At 38.2% G+C, this 20576-nt stretch overlaps 1 protein-coding gene across 1 annotated transcript; it reads right to left on the bottom strand.

Annotated features, from left to right (window-relative positions):
* Positions 1-990: 990 nt before the first annotated feature.
* Positions 991-19385, bottom strand: Myl1 (myosin light chain 1). Its single transcript, XM_059278120.1, has 5 exons — positions 19272-19385; positions 7928-7955; positions 4681-4824; positions 1543-1716; positions 991-1097 (listed from the first exon to the last, which is right to left on the bottom strand). The coding sequence occupies exons 1-5, from the start codon at positions 19383-19385 to the stop codon at positions 991-993; spliced, it is 567 nt and encodes a 188-aa protein (XP_059134103.1).
* Positions 19386-20576: the final 1191 nt, after the last annotated feature.

The following is a 20576-nucleotide window of genomic DNA, read 5'->3' as shown; positions in this document are numbered from 1 at the left end:
AGTTTCAAATAATATTACACAGCTTTATTTTCAATATTTACTTTGAGTATGTATTGCTTTCATACCCTTTGTGTGACATGTTGTCCTGGCAGCTGGAAATAAACAGCTGGCTACTATGGAGTGATATTCTCCTCTCTCCCTCCCCCACTTCTGTGTGTGTCTCTGCCCACCCCCACTTTGTGTATGCATGTCTACCCGTCCGTTCCTTCCTCTTTCCCTCCTTCCAGTAGGGTCTCACTCTGTATCCCAGGCCTGGCTCCTCTTCTTCAGCTTCCTAGAATTACAAATGTATGCCACCACATGGAGCTGTTAAATGACTTTCATGTAAACAAGACCACTGGACAAAGAGAACTAAATTTCAGGACCAGCCTTGCTGTAAATGATTTGACATCTCTTTGACAACCAGTTTCTTGATTCTCATGGTTCTTGTGCTAGTAAATGACTTCAAAATCTATTCAACTCTGGTGTTGCATTACACGTAATTCTAGTTTAAGCACTGTCTATCCTTCAGGGATATCGTGGAAAAGTTAAGAGGAAACATAAGGAAACACAGGTTAAACTGTAAGACCGCATGGGATTTCCAAAAAACACTGGAATTAATTCTGCATATCTGTTTGGGTCCTCATATAAACATCTCAGAATTAGGCCATTTACTTATAATAAATAAAATGCATCAATAAAGAAAAGGAAAATAAGTTAACATTAAAAAGGAATCTATCACTGGGCAGTGATGGTGCATGCCCTTAATCCCGCACTTGGGAGGCAGAAGCAAGAGGATCTCTGTGAGTTTGAGGCCAGCCTGGTCTACAGAGCAAGTTCCATGACAGCCAAGGCTACACAGAGAAACCCTGTCATGGAACAAAAGAAAAGAAAAGAAAAGAAAAAAAACCCAAACAAACCTAAAAAAAAAGACAAAACCAAAAACAAACAAACAAAAATTGAAAGAAAGAAATGAAAACAAAAAGGAAATCTGTCTTCAATGAGGTACTGCTAAAGCAGAAGGTGTAGGCTGGCTGTACCTTCATAGTTGATGCAGCCATTGGAGTCTTCCTGGCCTGCCAGCAATGTTTCCACTTCTTCCTCCTTCATCTTCTCACCTGGTGAAACAAAACACTCTTAGTTTTAGAAATAGGATGACAGAATATTTTTAGATTCCCACTATAAGGGATCAGCAGCCATGGCCTCTTGAAACCATGAGTGAACTCTTGGAGGATGAACACTTGTCTCTTCTTATTTCCCTCCCCTTGAGCTGATTTTGGATGGATGGATGAAATAATCATTATCTCTCATGCCCTATCTATAACCTGGGGGAAGCACAATGTTTTTCTTATTCATGTCCAATACTCTGTGTTCTTGCTTCACCCCCAAACAGACTCACTGTCCCAGAGGCCAACGGAAGAAGTCATAGACTTTCAACTACTATTTTTTCATTTTTCTTTTGGAGTCTTTCCCCTGACTATTTTGATTATGACATGGCTTTCCTGCCATGGTCTTCCCTGTGTATAACTCCCCTGTTAAGCCCATGGAAATGCATGCCCTTACCCAGAGTGGCAAGGACATGGCGGAGTTCAGCACCCATCACGGTGCCATTGCCCTCCTTGTCAAAGACACGCAGACCCTCAACAAAATCTTCATAGCCTCCCTGGTCCTTGTTGTTGGAGATTGCTTGCATCATGGGCAGAAATTGTTCAAACTCAATTTTCTTAGCATTCATCTCTGGAAGAAATTTGCCGTTTACAGAGTTAGTAGTCACCGGTAAGATACCACCCCTGAGTCACAAACCAAATACAAATGTTCATAAAAATCTTCACACAACTTAAATTTCAGTTGATAAACTACTAAACTGACAAAAAAATATAGTAACAGACAATAGTATGAGTTCTATGGTCCCAGTGCTAAGCTTTATCCCCAGCTCAACCCAACTACGCAGCAGTGAGCAACTTTGCTAACCGCTTTATTTTTATTCATTGTTAGTTTTTAAAGACAGGATCTTACTCATTCCTGTGTGGCCTCCAACTTGCCGTGGAGGATGACGTCGAACTCCTGAGCCTTCTATCTCCGCTTTGAAAATGCCGACATTAAAGGTATGCCCCGCCCCCAATGTGGTTTGACTTTCCTCTCTTTAAATTATTTTACACGTATGTATGTGGGCCTGAATGTATGTTGTATGTGTGCCACACGTTTGCTGGTGCCTGTAGAAGGTGAGGAGGGTGTCGGATCCCTTGGAACTAGAGTTACTGGTTGTGTCACCTGATGTGGATGCTGGGGACCTGATCCGGTTCCTGTGCAACAGCAGTAAATGCCTTTAACTGCTGAGTCCTCTCTTCAGCCCTTTGGCTCAACTCTTCCAACCTCTTTGTGCACCACATTCTCAGTTTTAAAATAGAAGTACTCTACAGCATTATTGTGAGATTTTAATGAACCCAATGAATGAAAAGCTTGTTAAAATGTTTGGGACAAATTGATTACTTAATCCATTTTATTAGTACTATGATTTACTATATTCCGTAAGTACCAGGGAAACAATATAAAAGTTTCCATAATAACATAAACACAGTGAAATGTCACTGAATTTTGACTACATATGTCCCCTATACCTGAGTCTTTGTAGAGTCTTCAATTTCTTTAAATTCGAAGTAATTTTAAAAAGAGGCTCACAAGGAAAGAGTGTGTGTCAAATAGTGTGTGACATCCCGACTCCTTTCTAATTCCAGGCCAGAGATGCTAGGACAGTCTTCAAAATCTCTGATGAGATAAACTTATTCACAAAAGAGTGTAAAATAAACTACCCCTACATATGTGTGTGTGTATATACATACACACATATATAATTTCATCTATACATATCTATCTATATATGTATATAGATGACATTATATAATCCCTAAATAAAAATTTCCCTCTTCTTTTACAGAAGAAAATCTGACACACTGGGCAATATTAGAAAGATCACATTTGGGTGTTGAGTAAATGAGGACTTACCTAATAATTCTGTTAAAGAGGGATGCTTCTAAGTGAGACATTGCCATGTGATAATAAGGCTTAGTCTGCTTTCTCACACTCCCACCCATTGGTCATGTTTTCAGGGAAGACAGGTTATCTTATGTAGAGGTAAGTTTCCTTGAAATCTCTCTCTCTCTCTCTCTCTCTCTCTCTCTCTCTCTCTCTCTCTCTCTCTCTCTCTCTCTCTCTCTCTCTCTCTGTCTCTCTCTCTCTCTTAGTGAAGAAAAACCCACCAGTGCATTTTTAGTCATCAGGAGAAACACAGGATCAATTTCCTGCCCCTCATTCTTCTCCCCCTTAAGGCAAAGACAAACAGCCCACATTTCTACTTGAGAAACCTTCCATTTTGTGTCTTGTCTTTTTTGTTTAGAGTCACATTTTCTAATAGGTTGTTGTACTTTGCCATGAGCCACTGGGATTAAAAGCAATTTCCTTGTTCTGGACTCATGACTGGATTTCCATATGGAGTGAGTGACTTCTGTAATTTCCCCTTATGTACCTCACTGATTCTTGTTCCAGGACTTACCTGGGGAGACAGAAAGCAGGTTTTGTGTTAAGATTTTCAAGGCATATATATATATTTGTAAATAGAAAATACTCATTAAGATGTAACCCTGCCTATTTAATTAAGATAGCTGAGTTCCTTTAAAGTGGTCACTGTACATTGCCAGAGTACATTGGGTAAGGTCAGTAGATGTGTCTCAGTGGCTTCAGAACACTGCAACTTTATTTTCATGGCTGTTTATCAAAAAATAGGTGTTCTCTAGAAGGATATCATTATGATTATCCCTGGCTTTATACAAAGTGTATTATATTTTAGCTACATTCAACATTTGTTAAAATTTTGTTTTCCGAGCCAAGGATCGGGAAGTCTGCCATGAGATTGTGTCTCCTAGGAAAGACACGGGAAGATGCACCTATAACTTCAACAGTATGGCTGCCTGAACAGAATCCGAAGAAGGGCAGGAATAGACATGACAACATGGATGCGGGGAATCTTAGGGGACCCCGCTTCTAAACAAAGAACTACAGGTGACTGAGGGAAGCTGTGAGAGGGAGATTTCACCTTTCCCAGGGATGAGCCCCCTAATTACTCCAAACCAAGTGGTCGGCCCTGATACCATACAAGCAACCCTAAACAGACCCAAAGGGTTGTATGCATGTGTTTGTATATTTATGCACCTATATAAAGATAACAGTAAAAGGAAGAGAGTCTGTGAATGTGAGAGGGAGTGAGGGGAAACATGGGGAGGGTGGGAAGGAAGGGGCCTGGAAGGGCACGGAGGAAAGCTCACTCTGTATACTGGCTCCACAAGGAAAGGAGGGAGATGATGCAATTATATTGTAGTTAAAGATAAACTACTTTTTAAAGTGTACTTTTGCCTTTGAAGGTATGAACTCTGGAAAAGGGATTGTGCTCATTTATGCCTTACCTCATTAGCCCTGGACTTAGATATGATGCTAAGCACAATGGTCTCATCATTCCATCTCATTTCTCTCTTCTGGTGTGCTGTTTTTATCACACTTACAGGTCCTCAATGAAAGGTAGCTCCTTTTTTTATTTACAAAAGCTGAGGCTTCCCAGGGATGGGAGGTATGGCTGCCACCCTCAGGAGCAAACTGAGTCTATTGTGTGGGAGCCCCTCCCCAATTTTCACTGATCTTCGAGGAACCTACCTTCATTGCTCGGGTTCCCCAGAACCTTCTTGACCTCTGCATTGGTGGGGTTTGTGCCCAGAGCCCGGAGGACATCTCCCACTTGACTTAAAGTGATCTTGCTTTCTCCTGTTCTGTCAAACAGGAGAAACGCCTCCTTGAATTCTGCAAGAAGCACAGTACGTTTAGGCCCTGGTGGGTACTGGCTTTTTATTTTCTGAAACCTTCTAATTAACCCCAGGTCCTTCAAGGGTTCAGTTCAAACTCTTCTCTGTTTCTATAATTTCTTCCAACCACTGAAGTTATCTCCACCTATTAAACAATCACCGGCCAATACTTTTGGTGTTTCTGTGGGGAATTATTTTAAAGCAGCATTTCTAGTTTTAAGCCACGTTATTACTAATGTGGAATTAATTTTAATTATGGAAATTGGAGCTCCCAGTGATAGTGATTCATATTTCTTTCATCTGTGTGGGAAGCAAGAGCCACTTAAAATATTCTGATGCCTTGAGAAAGCTTAAGAGTCTCCAAATAGTCCTTCAATTAATTGGCAATGTCAGTAAAATTTCAAGAAAGCAAATTTCCAGCTGGGGCTATTTTATGTGAGTTTAACTCAAACTTCTTAAGTTTGTAGAAACATCTTCTTTTGGAACACAAATTTTATGATATCCCAGTGCCTTTTAATCTAAGATTACACTGGGTGCTATTACACAATTAGCTATAGGTCATGCTACCATTCTTATTTAAATCCTACGCAATCTCACCATAATCTGCCCCAACCTGGAAAAAAAAATACTTATGCCTTGTGGTTTCATGAGTCACATACTATTTTTTATCTTTCTAAAGGTCACGTGGAACTGGACTCCTCTCGCGACTGGCTTCAGACACCGGGCACAGTTCTCTGAGGGCTTGAAGTCACCCGGCTCAGATGCTGCTGTAGCAATGGGACTTTTATGACTGTAATGGAATCACTCTGACATTATCCTTTGGTAACTTAAAGGCAGAGGCCAGAGAACTAATTCTTTTAATCCTGGACTTTTAGCCCAAGGTTTAGTTCTTCTCTTCCTGGTTCCAGAACAGACTGGAGACCTCCTTCCTTGACTGGCTATAGTGACCACATTTTATTATAATCTCACCATGCCTCCCTTTTTTTTTTTTTTTTTTTTTTTTTGGTTTTTTTTTTTTTCGAGACAGGGTTTCTCTGTGTAGCTTTGCGCCTTTCCTGGAACTCACTTGGTAGCCCAGGCTGGCCTCGAACTCACAGAGATCCACCTGGCTCTGCCTCCCAAGTGCTGGGATTAAAGGCGTGCGCCACCACCGCCTGGCCTCACCATGCCCCTTTGTTTAAGTATTATTTGTGGTTTTTGCTGAACCTCAAGAACAGAGTGGAGTTGTCTTCACAGACAACAGTGCAGGCAAAGCCTAACAGGTTTTCCTATTTATCCTTTAACAATGTATCAGCTGACCTTTTGCCCAGAACCACACCATTTCCAAAATATCTGGTGATGAAATTATTCTCTGCCTGCCCTGTAATGGTGGTTTTGAATTCTTAAATGTGGCTGGTGAGCGTGAAGATACAGACTTTAACATTGATAATTTTAAAATTAATTAATGCTTAAGTAGCCATATGTAGCTGATGGTCATGCTAACAAACAGCCTGAGTCCTAAACCTTCAAAATGCTGTAGTTCTCTTTACTTTTCTCGCCTTCTCTTCAATCCAAATAGAATGGTATGAACAACATTCTTCATTCATTAAGCAAGGACACAAATTCAAGTGGTTTTGATTTATTCTGAAGGCACAGAATTCCCACTTAGTTTAAATAGTTTACATCTCTTTTTCTGACACAAAGAAAAAAGAACCCAGGCCAATGTATCAATGTTTATTCAATTCTGTGGCTAAAACCTGTTTTCAATACTGGATGATGGGTCTCACACTCAACAATAAGTACATTTGTCTCAGCAAGAGTTTTTGAATCTTTCATTGTTTGGTCCAGTGATAGTTTAGCAGCCATGGTGATACTGTAAGTCAGGAATTGTTGAGGACTGGGAGGCCAGGGTTAATGATGTAGCTGCCTCACCCGTTAAAAGTATATTTAAACAAATTAGAATCATTGTTTCCTTTAAGACAAATCCTTCACAGTATAACTTTAAATGATCTTGAATTAAAAGTTATCCAATCATCTAAACTGTCTACATGAGGCCAATAACCATGATATTGATATCAGTGAGTTTGTACTACAGCAAATAGCCTTTTGTTTTAAACTGATACCCAGACAACATCATAACAAACATGATCCTGAAAGAGACTGAACAATATGGAAGGCTTTAGGTAGAGAACAGTTACTAACCACCCATAGTTACTTCTATCTTATATATTGTAATATACTATACATTATTATGGCCAATCACCTAACATATAACATCACAAAACTAACCTGTTTCTGTCTCTCTTTTCTACAAATGAACTCTATTTAGTTTGTCCATATACTGTGATGATTTCACCCCATTAAAATTTTCTCCTTATACTTCCTAACCCCAAAATTGAGCTTGTTTGGGAGATTGGGCCCTTTTGAATCCAAAGACACAAAGGGAAAAAAAATTAAAGTTTTAGGGAAGCTATCCAGGGTCTCTTCAATTTTAAAAAATGTTTGAGACTCATTGATAGTATCTGTTCATGAGAAAACTCTCTAGTCCATTTGAATTCACCCAAGATCATGATACTCTTCCTAATTCTTTGGTCATTGAGGAAGAGAGATGTATCATCTCTCCAGTTGTGTGTCTCATATCCCTTAACAAAGTGCTGAACTAGGATCCTTCTCTGTCTGTGAATTCACTTCTAATCCACAATTCCATATTTCCACAGAAACTAGGCAAGTTTGACCATCAGGGCAGCTTTTATTGAACACTTCAGACCTACCAAATCTCTCTCTAGGGTTTTGATTAGTAAATTAGTTTTCTAAAACCTGTATCTTTTGTGACTATGTCATATATAATCTTTCCTATGTATCAAGTTCATCTTATTTAGAAATCAGTGGCTATATAGGCTTATATTCTATTTTTTATTTCCTTAGATCTTTGATCACTAACTATAAGCAAGGGCTTCAGTTATACAGGTTTATATTTAGAGTGAGTGAAAGCAATTTATATTTAGAGGAACACCACCAGTGTGGATAATTAGGCAGCACTTAGCTCATCCCAAGGGAGTTGGTTTTCTCACTCGCCATCTCTATGAGTCTGCACATATGAACGGCTACAGCTTTTAACTTACCATCCTGCTGCTCCTTAGAGAACTCGATCTGTTAGAAAGAAATTAATCATAAAATATGTTTTAACCAGAAAAGAGCGTCCTGATTTATAAGTGCGTCCAGCTCATTCCCTGAGTGCTCTTCAAAGTGAGCTCCAGAAGTCAAGCCCAGTTTTCTGAGCTCAGGCATGGCATGGACATGAACAGTCTGAGCCACAAAGGAGCATGCTGTGGAGTTAAGTGACATTTCGAGACAGGCAGAGTTCTGCCTTTGGTAGAGAAGCTCAAATCACTTACCGGCAATCTGGTCAGCACTGAAGGACTGCATGGCAAGAGAGAGAGAGAAAGAACTTTCAAATGCATTGACAGAGTGGGTGCTCTCTGTTCTGAGACCTTTAGGAAACCATGTAGGGGTCTCAGCACAGGAAAGGTGTGTGAGGGCAATTTTGAACCTAGGAGCGTAAAATCAACTGCAAAAGATAACTAGGAAATCTTTTCTCAATATCTTAATGATGTAAAGATACTAAAAATGCTAAATTGAACACTTTCTAGAATGCCATAGTGGTCTATATGTAGCATACATCTGATAAGGTATACATTTAAAACTGCAAATAAAATGGTATAAAAAAAAACACCTTAGGTCCTTCTGTTTAATTAACATATTTTTGTACTGGTATATGAAATTGAAGAAATCAGATGCAATTTGCTTAATTTTAGCTATCAGTTATCATTGAAATCTATTTTTAAAGCATGCTATTTTACTATAGTTGCATTTTTTTTCCTTCTAAATTTAGATGAATCTTACGTGAAATAGCAAAAGCTGCTGAAGGACTGCTCTGGGGAAGAAGATTCATTTTTTCCCCCAGTCTGGTGCAATAGTTGGAAGTAATTTCTTCTCTCTTCGTCATAGATCATCAGAACCAGTAGTAGGTTCCCAAATCCTTATACTAAGCAGGTTCTCCCCTCCATTCTATTCCTTGCCTGCCTGTCTTCCCAGTAAGCTCCTGTTGCCCAACTGTGTCCTCATATAAGGACATAGCGTTTTCTTGTAGAACCCACCATGATGGAGTTCTGGGCTGCAACACAGCAATGGGCCTGAAGAGTAAGCTGAAGGCAGCTCCGATCCCTGAGTGGAGTCTTCCTTCTCAGTGGCTTCCTTTTATTTCTGGTCCACCTGACCTCATATCTAGCATCGGATTTCACAGGACAGTTGCCACTCCTCCTGGAGAAGCTCTTTAGCTTTCTTAGGGCAAAGAGAGTGAGGGACACGTACCCTCGGGCTATTTATAGGAACCCAGGATCTACAAGTGAACAGCCCTAGTGAGACTGAAGCCTGTCAGTACTTTTATGGTCTTTGCCTCTGAGATGTTCCCTGCCTTGTCTTCCTTTAAGACGTTTCTTCTTTGCTCATGGAAAACTCAGGATTCCTCCAGGGCTCGGGCTTCTGTTGGATAATTATGGACCTTGCAAGTGTCTAGTCAGCAAGTGTGGAACTTCTTAGATGAAACTGGGTTGAGGTTTCAAATAGAAAGAACACTCTCCAAAACTCTTATCTCTTATGGTAAAATTCTGAGGACTTGAAAAGGCATTGTGTGCTCTGTATAGTTCTTTGGATTCTTCAGGATACATCCACAGGGCAATCTGATCAGGGTCTCAAGTATCCATTAAAGATTGTGCTTTTGCAAGCAATATTCTCAGGAGAATAATCTAAGCAAGAAGTAGCGTGGGGTTCCACTTCCTGCCTCTTTTCGTCTCCGATATTAGATTTGGGTATGTCCTACCTTCCCTATTTTCTTTATTATTGAGACTATTTATGTATTTTTATTTTCTGAAATTCTTAGCAAGCAAGAAAACTGACACATCAATTTTTTTTTTTTTTTTTTTTTTTTTTGCTAAGTTCTTACTAAAACCAAGCTGCCTTATTCAATGCTTTGGGGCTCAGTCTGCAGACTGAGAGTAAAATAACCTAAAGTTATTTAGGCTCATGCAATGCAAAATAGTACTTAGAGATTTTAAAGGTGTTTAAGGGACTTTGGCCAGCAATGTGCTTTTATAGCAGCTTCTCTGAAAACAGGAAATGCTGGGATGACTTTGGGGAGATGACCATTTTAGAGTGTTCGCTGGAGTTCAGACACAATGGTTTTCATTCTCTACACATTTCAAGTAGCTCAAAGAAATGAACTAGATGTAAGATGAATTGTGACTTCTACAACTGTCCTTAAGGAAGCTATCCATAAAAATCATGAAGTGTGTCACTGAGAAGATGGATATTTTGAACATAATCTCCTACTATTCCAAAAGAAATAAATAGCTAAATATATACCTCTTCTTCAAAATACATAATTATGTGCTTGTATGAAGATATCATGATGGTACTCTTTGTTCTGTGTAATTATTAGATGTTAATAATAGAATTTATTAGATACTAATAAAAATAATTATTAGGTACCAATAAAAATATTAAAAAATAGATATCACTTTCAGCCCAAAGTTTACAAGTTGTGAAAAAAAACTTACAGGATCTTGAGTCTCCAAATGAAGAATGATAATTTTTAAGTTAGTAGTACCTGGGTAAACAGGCTTTTATAATGAAACTGATATTTTAAAAGGTTATTGGGAAATGATAGTTAACAGAGAAAATAAACATGCTTTGAATCATTAAAAGTAAAATGGAGAGTATTAAAATTGGAAATTTATAATCTTTAATAATTGTGTAACAGAATCTTATGATTTTCGGTGTCTAAGTTAAAGTTCTTATAGAACATTCTTTTTAATCCTCTTTCTCGATTTTGTAATTGTATTTTTTATTTGTCCCATTGAATTTGATGTAATTATATTTATGAATTTGTGCCATTAAAATTGAAATTTCTAGTTACTATTATTGAGAATAGTATATAACTTTAGTAAAGCTAGTAACTATAAATATTACATTGAAGTTGCCTAATTGCCCATAATGATAATTTTCACATTTCACTTTTTTTCAGGTGGAAAAATGTGGCCTTGCATACATATGAAACCTGATCAATTTGCATAAAAGCTTGTAAATAAACTGGAAAGTCAGCACAAAACTTGAATTTATGTTGTGAACAAGCTATTCTTAACCACATAGATATCATATAAAGGTTTGTTGTTACTATTAAAATAGAAGATTTAGGGTGGTAAGAAACTATTAAATTATTCCATCCTAGTTTTTCTCCGTATCTTTATCATGTCCACAAAACAAAGTCTAGATTTTTTTAACCTACTGAAAATCAAAATATAAACTTAAACAAATCAATTGACACAAGAAAGAATAAACTATAGCTAAGTCTACAGACTCTTAGATCTAGGATATGTGTTCAAGAGTAAATGGGAAATGCAACCCTGTCTGTCCACTGTTAGGATGGTATACTCCCTCTTGCCTCTCCTCCTTGTTACAATAGGAACACCATTAGCTGTTTGAGCAAATGTTTGATCTGATCACATAGCCATTTGGTTTGGACCTCAGTTTGAGAGTTCATCATCTGGTGTGTTTCAAAGGTTGGGTTTAAGTCTTTTCTGTCTGGCATGCAACCCACTGTTCTCTCCTCTTTTCATATTAAATATTCTTCCAGCCTTCATAAGAAAGAATTCTTCTTCTTCTTCTTCTTCTTCTTCTTCTTCTTCTTCTTCTTCTTCTTCTTCTTCTTCTTCTTCTTCTTCTTCTTCTCCTTCTCCTTCTCCTTCTCCTTCTCCTTCTCCTTCTCCTTCTCCTTCTCCTTCTCCTTCTCCTTCTCCTTCTCCTTCTCCTCCTTCTTCCTCTTCTTCTAAGAACATGTCCCCCCGAGTATGCACCTGGCACCTTGTTCCCATTGCAAACTAGTCAGCCTTCTTGTTTAATCTGCTGGGAAGCCCAGTCCAATGCTGAAAGTCCACCGTTTGTTTCTGATGTGGACCTGGATGTGTTTTAGCACAGCATCTCTCTCTAGAACAATGACTTTGCCCTGTACTTAGGGCCTTGTCTATCACAGCTCTACAGGTACCTCCCCTACTAGATACGAAATCAATTTTCATTCAGTTAAAGCCATTAGAGCGCTAATACACTAACCTCTCCGGTGCATTCAGGGTGGTATGGCTATAGGCCCAAGTTCCTCTTTCAAACATAAGTTTTTTCTCTAGAGTATATTTCATCAGATTTTATCTGTTCTTTTAAAAAAGTTTACATTCCCGAGAAAGTATGTATATTCTCTGCATCTTCAGCACCCACAACTACCCAGCACATAGTAGGCATGCTCGTTTAAAATTTTTTAATATTTATATTCCTAGAATTTTCCTTTAGATTTTATATGAGTGCTTATGGTCCAGAGTTCTAATCTATCAATCTTCAATTTCTTTTTAAAGACATCATCATTCTCCTATCCTATGTCTTTATCTCACACAGTTAGTAAAAGGCCACATTTCACATTGCGATAGCTCATCTACTCACATTTGGTGTTGAGTTTAGGTAAATAGCAGTCTGTAAGATACCTGCTGCTAAGAATTTTTACTGCCCTGGTGACAGACTCTTTTGCTTTGAGAATTGTCTTTCAGCTAGTCATCATCAAGTTTGGTTCACTGGTGAAAGATAAATTTTCTGGCATCTAGAAGGAATTGCTTAATAGGAAAAAAGCATTACAATGCGGTTAAACAAAATACATAACTGATAAATGTTAAATTTTAGTATCTTAAAAGAAGAAGAACTGTAATTAAAGGCAATGTGGGGAACGTATGGTGTTGAATACTAAGGGAAACGCCCCGGGAAGGAACGTGGACTACGACGATCAAAGATCTCCCTATTTTAGGGGATGGGACAGATGCCAATGGCTGGAACTAAGAAAAGAAGCTGCTGTAACCAGAGCCAGTTTTCAGTCAAGAGAACATTGTTGGATATTCCCTGCCTTCTTGCCTGGCAGAGAAATCAGAGTTAGACTAAACCTTTAAGAAAAAAAAAAAAACCTAATTTCTCTTACAGAGTTTTTAAAATCTACCATAAAAGGCCATTAGAAATAATATTTGAAACCCTTAGGATGTTGTGCTTCATGATAAGTTACTTAAGGTCAAAGGAAAGAAATTCTCTCCTTATAATTCTGAGCCCAACAAAATGTATTTAGGATGCTTATTAAAATATTATATAAACAGGGAAAGTTAGAGCAATGAGGACATGGTACCGGTCCAGGCTCTCTGATATAAGAGCTATTAAATGGTTGGATTCCTTGGTCTGAAATGAGACTAACCTGGTAAGGCTCTGCTCAGCAGGCTAAGACTGGTCATCTGAATTCTGTCATCTAAGCACAAAACCCGTGTGATTAAAAATAGCTCAGTTCAGATCTGTAGGAACCAGTAGAGACCTAAGTGAATTTTGACACAAGTTTCAAAATGGGATCCAAGTCTGCTCCTTTCCAATTTTCTCCCCTGCTTTTTCATAGCTATAATAAAATTGAGAAATAAATTTAAATTTTCTCATGAGCTTCACGTTTCCTTTGTTCATTTACTAATTTGTATGTAAGTTCTTAAAAATTGAAAATGTGTTTTTGTTCCTTCACTTTTTAAGTTTTATAATGTAAGCATTTGAAAAAAGTATTGTGCATGCTAAGAAATTATTATTGTTTTTCCCGTTTGTCTGGAATAGAAGTTTCTTTTGGGACAGCTGTCATAAATAAATACTGAATACTCTTCTAGAGACTTTGATGGTACATGGAGAATTAGAATGGGAATCTTACTCTGGCTGTCATGGCAAATCCTGTGTCTTTTCATTTAAATAACATCTCTAGATGATTTTTCCTGAATATATGATTTCTTGGTTTGTTTATGGGTCTAATATGTTTTGAATTTTCCATCCTTTAATTAGTCAACTTACTTTATGGAAAAAGACAGAATATCTGAAAACTCAACTGATAATTATGTTGCAGTCTTTGCAATAAAGAAAAATTTATCAAAATATAATTTCACATCAGTACATTCAAGTTGACTGGATTTTTTATGAACAGGTGCTAATATACTGTTGGGTCCCTGGTAGTTAAGGAACAGCTCACTCACAAGGACAGAAGGAAAAATGTCTGACCTAGGGAAAGCTCCCTGCCTCCAACTTCAAGTCACTAGTATTAATTTCTGACTACAACAATTGGATTTATCACCCACATAATTTAAAATTTAACTAGTGTATTCTGAAGCCACTGATAACTTTTATCATGCAGGTTTTGCCGTCACGATTCTGGTCTGGGGTGAAAAACAAAGCGGAAACGTTGATGAAGACATAAACTATATAATATCCTATTTTCATACAAGAACTGTTTCAGTCCGAAGAGAAGAAAGTACAGTCTCAGCAGACTAAATATAATCCTTTCCACAATTTCCATGAGTCAGACGGTGCTTAATGCTGTGTAATTATGGAATGGCTGCTAGAGACAACTTGCCAGGGGCTTCATTTGCAGCGCTGAAATGTCAAGGGCTAAATTTGGCACTGTTACTTTATGATCTCCTTCTCTTGCACAGATTTAACTATCTTTAAATGAAAAGCGGTTTTGCTTGTAGTTGGTGAACACATCTCTTCTTTTGCAAGTTGCGTTTTACATTGTAAAGACATTGCCCAGTTACGTACACTTCAGAATGTCACCATGGAGAGAGTTACAAGATGCCCTTCAAGGCTTCCACTCCCTTTACCTGTTTTCTTCTCTCATAGTAGAGACATGTCAAAGATGAAAGACATTGTTGACCCCGACTCATATGCTTAAATAGTTGTTGCTTCTCCCTCCCAGATATATTGTTTTCACTCATTTTATTTTTAATTAGAGACTGACTGTATTTGTCTCATGCTTTTTCCTAATGATATTAAAGTTAATACTTAACCACATCATATCTGTGGCATTGCTATTTCTGCTTATCACTCCAAAGAATGCTAATTAAATTAGTGTGTTTATTTACAAGTAAATAGAGGTCTCTTCTCAGGAGATTAGCCTGATGATGATAGATTTAAAGATTAGATTTGGTATGTCTGAGGGTTTATTTTAGTAAGACAAAACCACAAGTGTCTTAAAATTCAACATTTTGTTGCACATGGAAGTATTTTTATATCCGTTCCTGTTTATAAATTTTTGCAGGGAGTTGGGACAAAGTGAATAAGACTCCTTTGAAGTGCCTAAAATTCCATCTTCTATCTATAAAAAAGAATGTGTAACTCCCCAATAACAGGTGTAAGGGAGGGTAAGGGAAGTTGTGAGAAACAGAACACTCAGAACTGCCAAGGTCAAAGTCTTGCGGAACTCACTCTGCAGCGGGCCTCTCACTCCCTCTCCTGGCTGCAGAGGACAGTGCAGTGTAATACAGAACAGCTCTAGGTCCTGCGCCTTTTGTGTTCTAACCAAAAAGACAGCAGCTTAAATTTTTAGAAACCAGAGGTAGCTGAATGTTTAACACAGTTGACTATGGATTTCATCTGCTGGTTAAGTCTTACCATCACCACTTAACTAGTTATTTGATGATGGGCCTCATGTGAATTCAGTTTCCTCCTTGGGAAAAAGAGGATTAAAAACAGCAGTGGTGCACACCTTTAATTCCAGCACTCAGGAGGCAGAGCCAGGAGGATCTCTGTGAGTTCGAGGCTAGCCTGGTCTACAGAGGGAGATCCAGGACAGGCACCAAAACTACACAGAGAAACCCTGTCTCGAAAACAAAACAAAACAAAACAAACAAACAAAAAACAGAAACAAAAACAATCTCTGTAATGTTGAAAAGGCTAAATGTGAAAACAATCCAAGAAAAATTCACAGTGGATGTTGGGTGCTATTATTACAGTGAGGTTTATAATTTTCAGTCTTTTTATGGAGCCTGGCTTCAAACATTCCCAGAAATTCTTTTAATGGGGTTGGGTTTATTTTAGCCTTGTTTCAAATGAGATGCTCACAAATATAGGTGATCCCAAACAAGTTCTCATGTCTGAGCCAAAATAAATCTACACCTTGGACCTCGTACACAATATACAATGTTCCTTCACCAAACATTCAGCAATATATATGTATTTGGGAACGGTAGACAAGTTACTCGCTACATTGAACACTTAAGTCTTTCAAAGTCTGTGCTTAGTTATTGTTTGGAGATGTGTTATTTGGTAGAGTTTCTGTCAATGCATTCTTTACCACTAATTTTGTAATTTTGCCTGCAATATCCAGTCAGGAGTGACCAGAGTGTGGCATGAATACAATGCAAATTAAAATTTAAGCAACGCATTGCAAGATATGATGAAGGTCTCCACTCACAGCAAACCTGGCTCATCAGCCAACACATGCACCATGCAAAAAAAAAATCACTTTCATATTAAAGATATATTAAAATCCAGGCACGTGGTCATCTCATTACTCATTTACTTTCACCGTTTTACTTGGTTGCAACTAATATTCACTCTATTATGTGCGCCCACAATCATAATGATAGGCTTTAATTCCTATAAATGTGAACCTGGGAGGCAGTATTATTCTAGACCTGGGATTTGTCGCTGGAAATATCAGCTCTCTGAAGGCAAAGAGAGCTGAGAACTACCAAGAACAGTAATATTAGTGTTCAAATGCTAGTGGAACTTTGTGAAAATGTCACTCACAAAAATGTTTATGGATATAGGACATTGGGTAGGCATTTGCTCAGAGACTCTCAAAGATTTTATATCAGGACAACTGAAGAAGCATTCTAAATAAATAACTAGCCAACCAGGAAATCAAATTGGAAAAGCACATTTAAGCAAACTAATCAAAAATATCCAAGATTGTTCAGAGTTTATGGTGAGTCGAGTATGTAGCTATTAAATGTGGTATATTTTACAACAGACCATGGTCTTAGTTGGGAAAAGTATTGAATGAATTTAATTATTGTTTCCTATATATAATTAAACTTCAGCATTACCCACAGTTTAAAGGATAGTTAGCTTTCTAATCTTACAGGATTTATGAAATAAGCCTTACAATCCAATTAAGTTTTGTTCTTTATAGAGTTTTCAGAAAGTTAATGAATATGTATATAGATATGTTCCTTTTCTCTGCTTGAAAAAAGGTTATAACTTATATGAGAAAATATATCCAGAAACATCAAGTAATTAAAAGCATCACAATAAGAAATGCTATAATATATTTTCTAATTAGCCCTGTTACCTACTGGGATGAAATTAAATTTTGTAAAGCTCCCAAGTTGCATTATATTCTCTGGCTTTGCTAAAACACTCTCAAATTTGTACTGATTTCATATTGATGAGGGAAAAAAAAATCACTGAAGGAATTTACATTCCTTTGCAGAAATGAGATGGCTTCATTTTCTTCCTTACTACCCCCTTCATTGGGAATGGTCCTTCTGGAGGAAACAAAAGGTTAATTTCCTTCCATTTCTTCAGATTCATTTGGCTTCTATTTTCTTGATGTGTTCCTTCTCAAAGTCGGCTTCGTCTCTCGTTCCGCAATGAAAAGCTGATAGTGGGGCGTATTGCATTCCTACCACTCAGGACTTGCTCAGTTTTCCTTGCTCACACCAGCATTAATTTAATACAAGGATGGAAGGCTGGAACAAGCGGTTGGCTTGACTTCTGGATTAACAAAACTGATGCTAACAGGAGTTTATTCATTTACTTTTGGATACGTGATTTCTCTGGATAGAAAATTAAAGCCTGTTTTCATTAGTGGGACACTTCTGTTTTTTTTTGGTAAGAAGACACATTTTCTTTCCTTCCGGAAGCTTATCTGAGAACACAGGGATGATACTGTCTCATAAATCACAATAAATATAAAAAAGAGTGGCCTGTTTTATAATTCTACAGCCATTGAAGAGAATCAGGAAGTACTGTGTGGCTGTAATCACATTTGCGTGCTGCAGTCAGTGTGCATCTATAAAGACATGGACTGTGATGGCTGGAGATGAAAGATTTGGTTTCTTTTTAATGAACTAACTATATGCATCTTGTCCTCAAAATAAAAGAAAAACTATTTTTGGAAGATCCAACATGCATTTTTTCCTAAATGGATATTCATTAATAATGTTATATCCTATGACCACATCTTCTCAAATCTAACTTCAGGTACAGATAAAGATTAAACATTTGTGATAACATGCTTGCCCCCTTTGGAATGTGTCTCTTTTCATATTTAGTGGGAATGTTACAAAAATTATGACTGTATTTGATTTCATCACATAAACCCATGTGAGTTCTGATTCAATATTATTTTAGTTTTTTTTTTTTTTTAAAGCTCCATGATTGCATTAAGAGAGTCGGTTGAATGCTCGTGTGTGGAATGCATTGTAATTTTCTTCTACAGTGTTAAGCTTGAAACGTCAGATGTACTACACACAGAACCCTTGGCTTGGATGGAAGGATCACCTCATAAGCACTTTCACTCTGTACTTTTCCATATAAGGCTGGGTTCCTTAGATGAAGGTTTTCAACCTGCCTCAAGGACCCAATCTGAGCCCAGTTAACGAGGAGAAGGTACATATCTGATGTGTTGCTCAGAGATAACAGGGGCACACTCATTCGTCATTTTCCAAAAACAGATCATCTCTTCTGAAGCTGAAAACTTGGTTCACAGAAAAGCGTTCACACAAAAGTCAACCCCATTCTCCTTAGTTCAAGATCAGTATGCAAAAGCCCCAGCACACACTAACAGTTATAGAAATGACCGGATATATAAATATATATTATATAGGTATTTAATATCCACCTGTTAGTTTCGTTTAGAAGGAACTCACGCATTCTGAATTAAATGCAGTGCATAAATAAACACGATGACAGTTATAGCCACTGAAGCACCTGAGTGCCTGGTTTTCTGCACTGAGATCTCACCGAGTGTTATATGAAATTTTATTAAGCAAAGTTGAAGAGGGAATTAACGTGAATTGCAAAAAAAAAAAAAAAAAATCTCGGATGAAATGAAACAGCTGTGAAATAGATGTGTCCAAGACAACTGGCTCATCAGCTGTCTAAAACTTTTTTTTATGATGTCGTTTTAGAGTTAGGGATCCAATTTCCACGGAGATTTTAATTTTAAAAGTGCACTCTTTATAAATATCTGTAAATGCAAAACCTATAGATGGGCATATTTCCCCCTAAACTGCACTTTTGACAAACTAGGGGGAAATGGAAAACAGAATCAGCAAAGACTGAACCAGGAGAAAAGAGGGAGCACAAACCTCACTTGTAGTACCCAGTCTTAGTAATGCCACTGGAATCGTATGCCGCAGCCCACGTTATTAAGCAGGATCCCTGACTGCTAAAACACACCACCAGTTCACTGAGCAATGTCGTTCCTTTTCAATGAAAAATATACCTCTTCGCTCAAATTCCTTCAGTTCCTTCGTGTTGAAAGATGTTTCAGTGACCAAAACGATTCACCTGTTTAGTTACCTTAATAGCAGACAGGTCGATTTTTTCTTCTTTAGGTTTGGCTGGGGCGGGGGCCGGGGCCGGGGCTGGGGCAGGGGCAGCAGCAGGCTTCTTCACGTCTTTCTTTGGTGCCATTTGGATGAAAAGGATGGGTTAACAAAAGAAAGATCTCCTCCGGAAGAACCTGTCAAAGTGACACTTGGAAGAGCAGAGGTGGCTCGCTTGACCCACAGCCCAGCGTCTGGAGGTTGGACCCAGAGTGTTGAATGGTATAAGGGCATGCATATATATTTCACTTAGTGCCTAACAGAACCTTGACACACGCTGCTGGATTGGACGATTCACTTGTCCAGGGGGGTGGCATTCCGGCTCAGACTATAAATGGAATCTAAAGGGTCAGGGCTTCCTCAAGTTTTTTGAACGCCTCTTGCTTTTTTTTTTTTTTTTTTTCTCCTCCACCTCCACATATTAAGGAGAAAGAAGCATGACAGAGCCAGTCATAGTTGGTTTGGTGACAGCAGATGGACATACCTTTTTCTTGGTAGAATTACAGTTCTGTTGAAGCTGTAAATCTTTTTTTTTTTTTTTTCCGTCCTAAGAAACTTTACCGGATTCAATTTCAACTTGGAATTTTGGCACAGGCCATCACCAACTTTCACCCAGCTTCTTCCCTCCCGCCCCTCCCTCCTTGGCCATGAGGCGCAAGAAAATGTTGGTCAGCAAAGAGGTCACTGGTAGTGTTTAAAAATAAAAAGCAGACGTATAAGGAAAGTCTATCAAGTCTTAAAGCGGTTTCCTCTCTAAGGAGTACAGTCTCTGTCTCCGTCTGTGTGTCTGTGTTTCTGACCCAAAGAAAAATAAGTTTAAAATTATTCCTATAGCCTCATTTTTTTCTGCATAATTTAATGAAAGAATGATAGTAAAATAGTTTTCAAAATATGCATTTAGCCACTTTGCTTTCTAAGTGACATAAAATGGAATTATTTGTTACCCGAATCTTACTTTCATGTCAGAGGGACAAATAGATTTTTAGGTAAATAAATAAAGAAAAGGTTTTTAGTTATCAGTACTGTGCATGTTTTGCTGGCAACTTGATATTTGCTATTTTTTATTTTTGTTCTTGGTTTCCAGTGTGCAAGGCTAGACTCATGTTGAGTAATATATGAAAACCAAGGCCGGGTGGTGGTGGCGGCGGCGGCGGCGGCGGCGGCGGCGGTGCACGCCTTTAATCCCAGCACTCGGGAGGCAGAGGCAGGCGGATCTCTGTGAGTTCGAGGCCAGCCTGGTCTACAAAGTGAGTTCCAGGAAAAGCGCAAAGGTACACAG

The sequence above is a fragment of the Peromyscus eremicus genome, chromosome 13 (genome assembly GCF_949786415.1).
Source record: "Peromyscus eremicus chromosome 13, PerEre_H2_v1, whole genome shotgun sequence".
Classification (NCBI taxonomy): domain Eukaryota; kingdom Metazoa; phylum Chordata; class Mammalia; order Rodentia; family Cricetidae; genus Peromyscus; species Peromyscus eremicus.
Note: the sequence above shows the minus strand (reverse complement) of the source record. Positions and strands in the feature narration are given on the sequence as shown.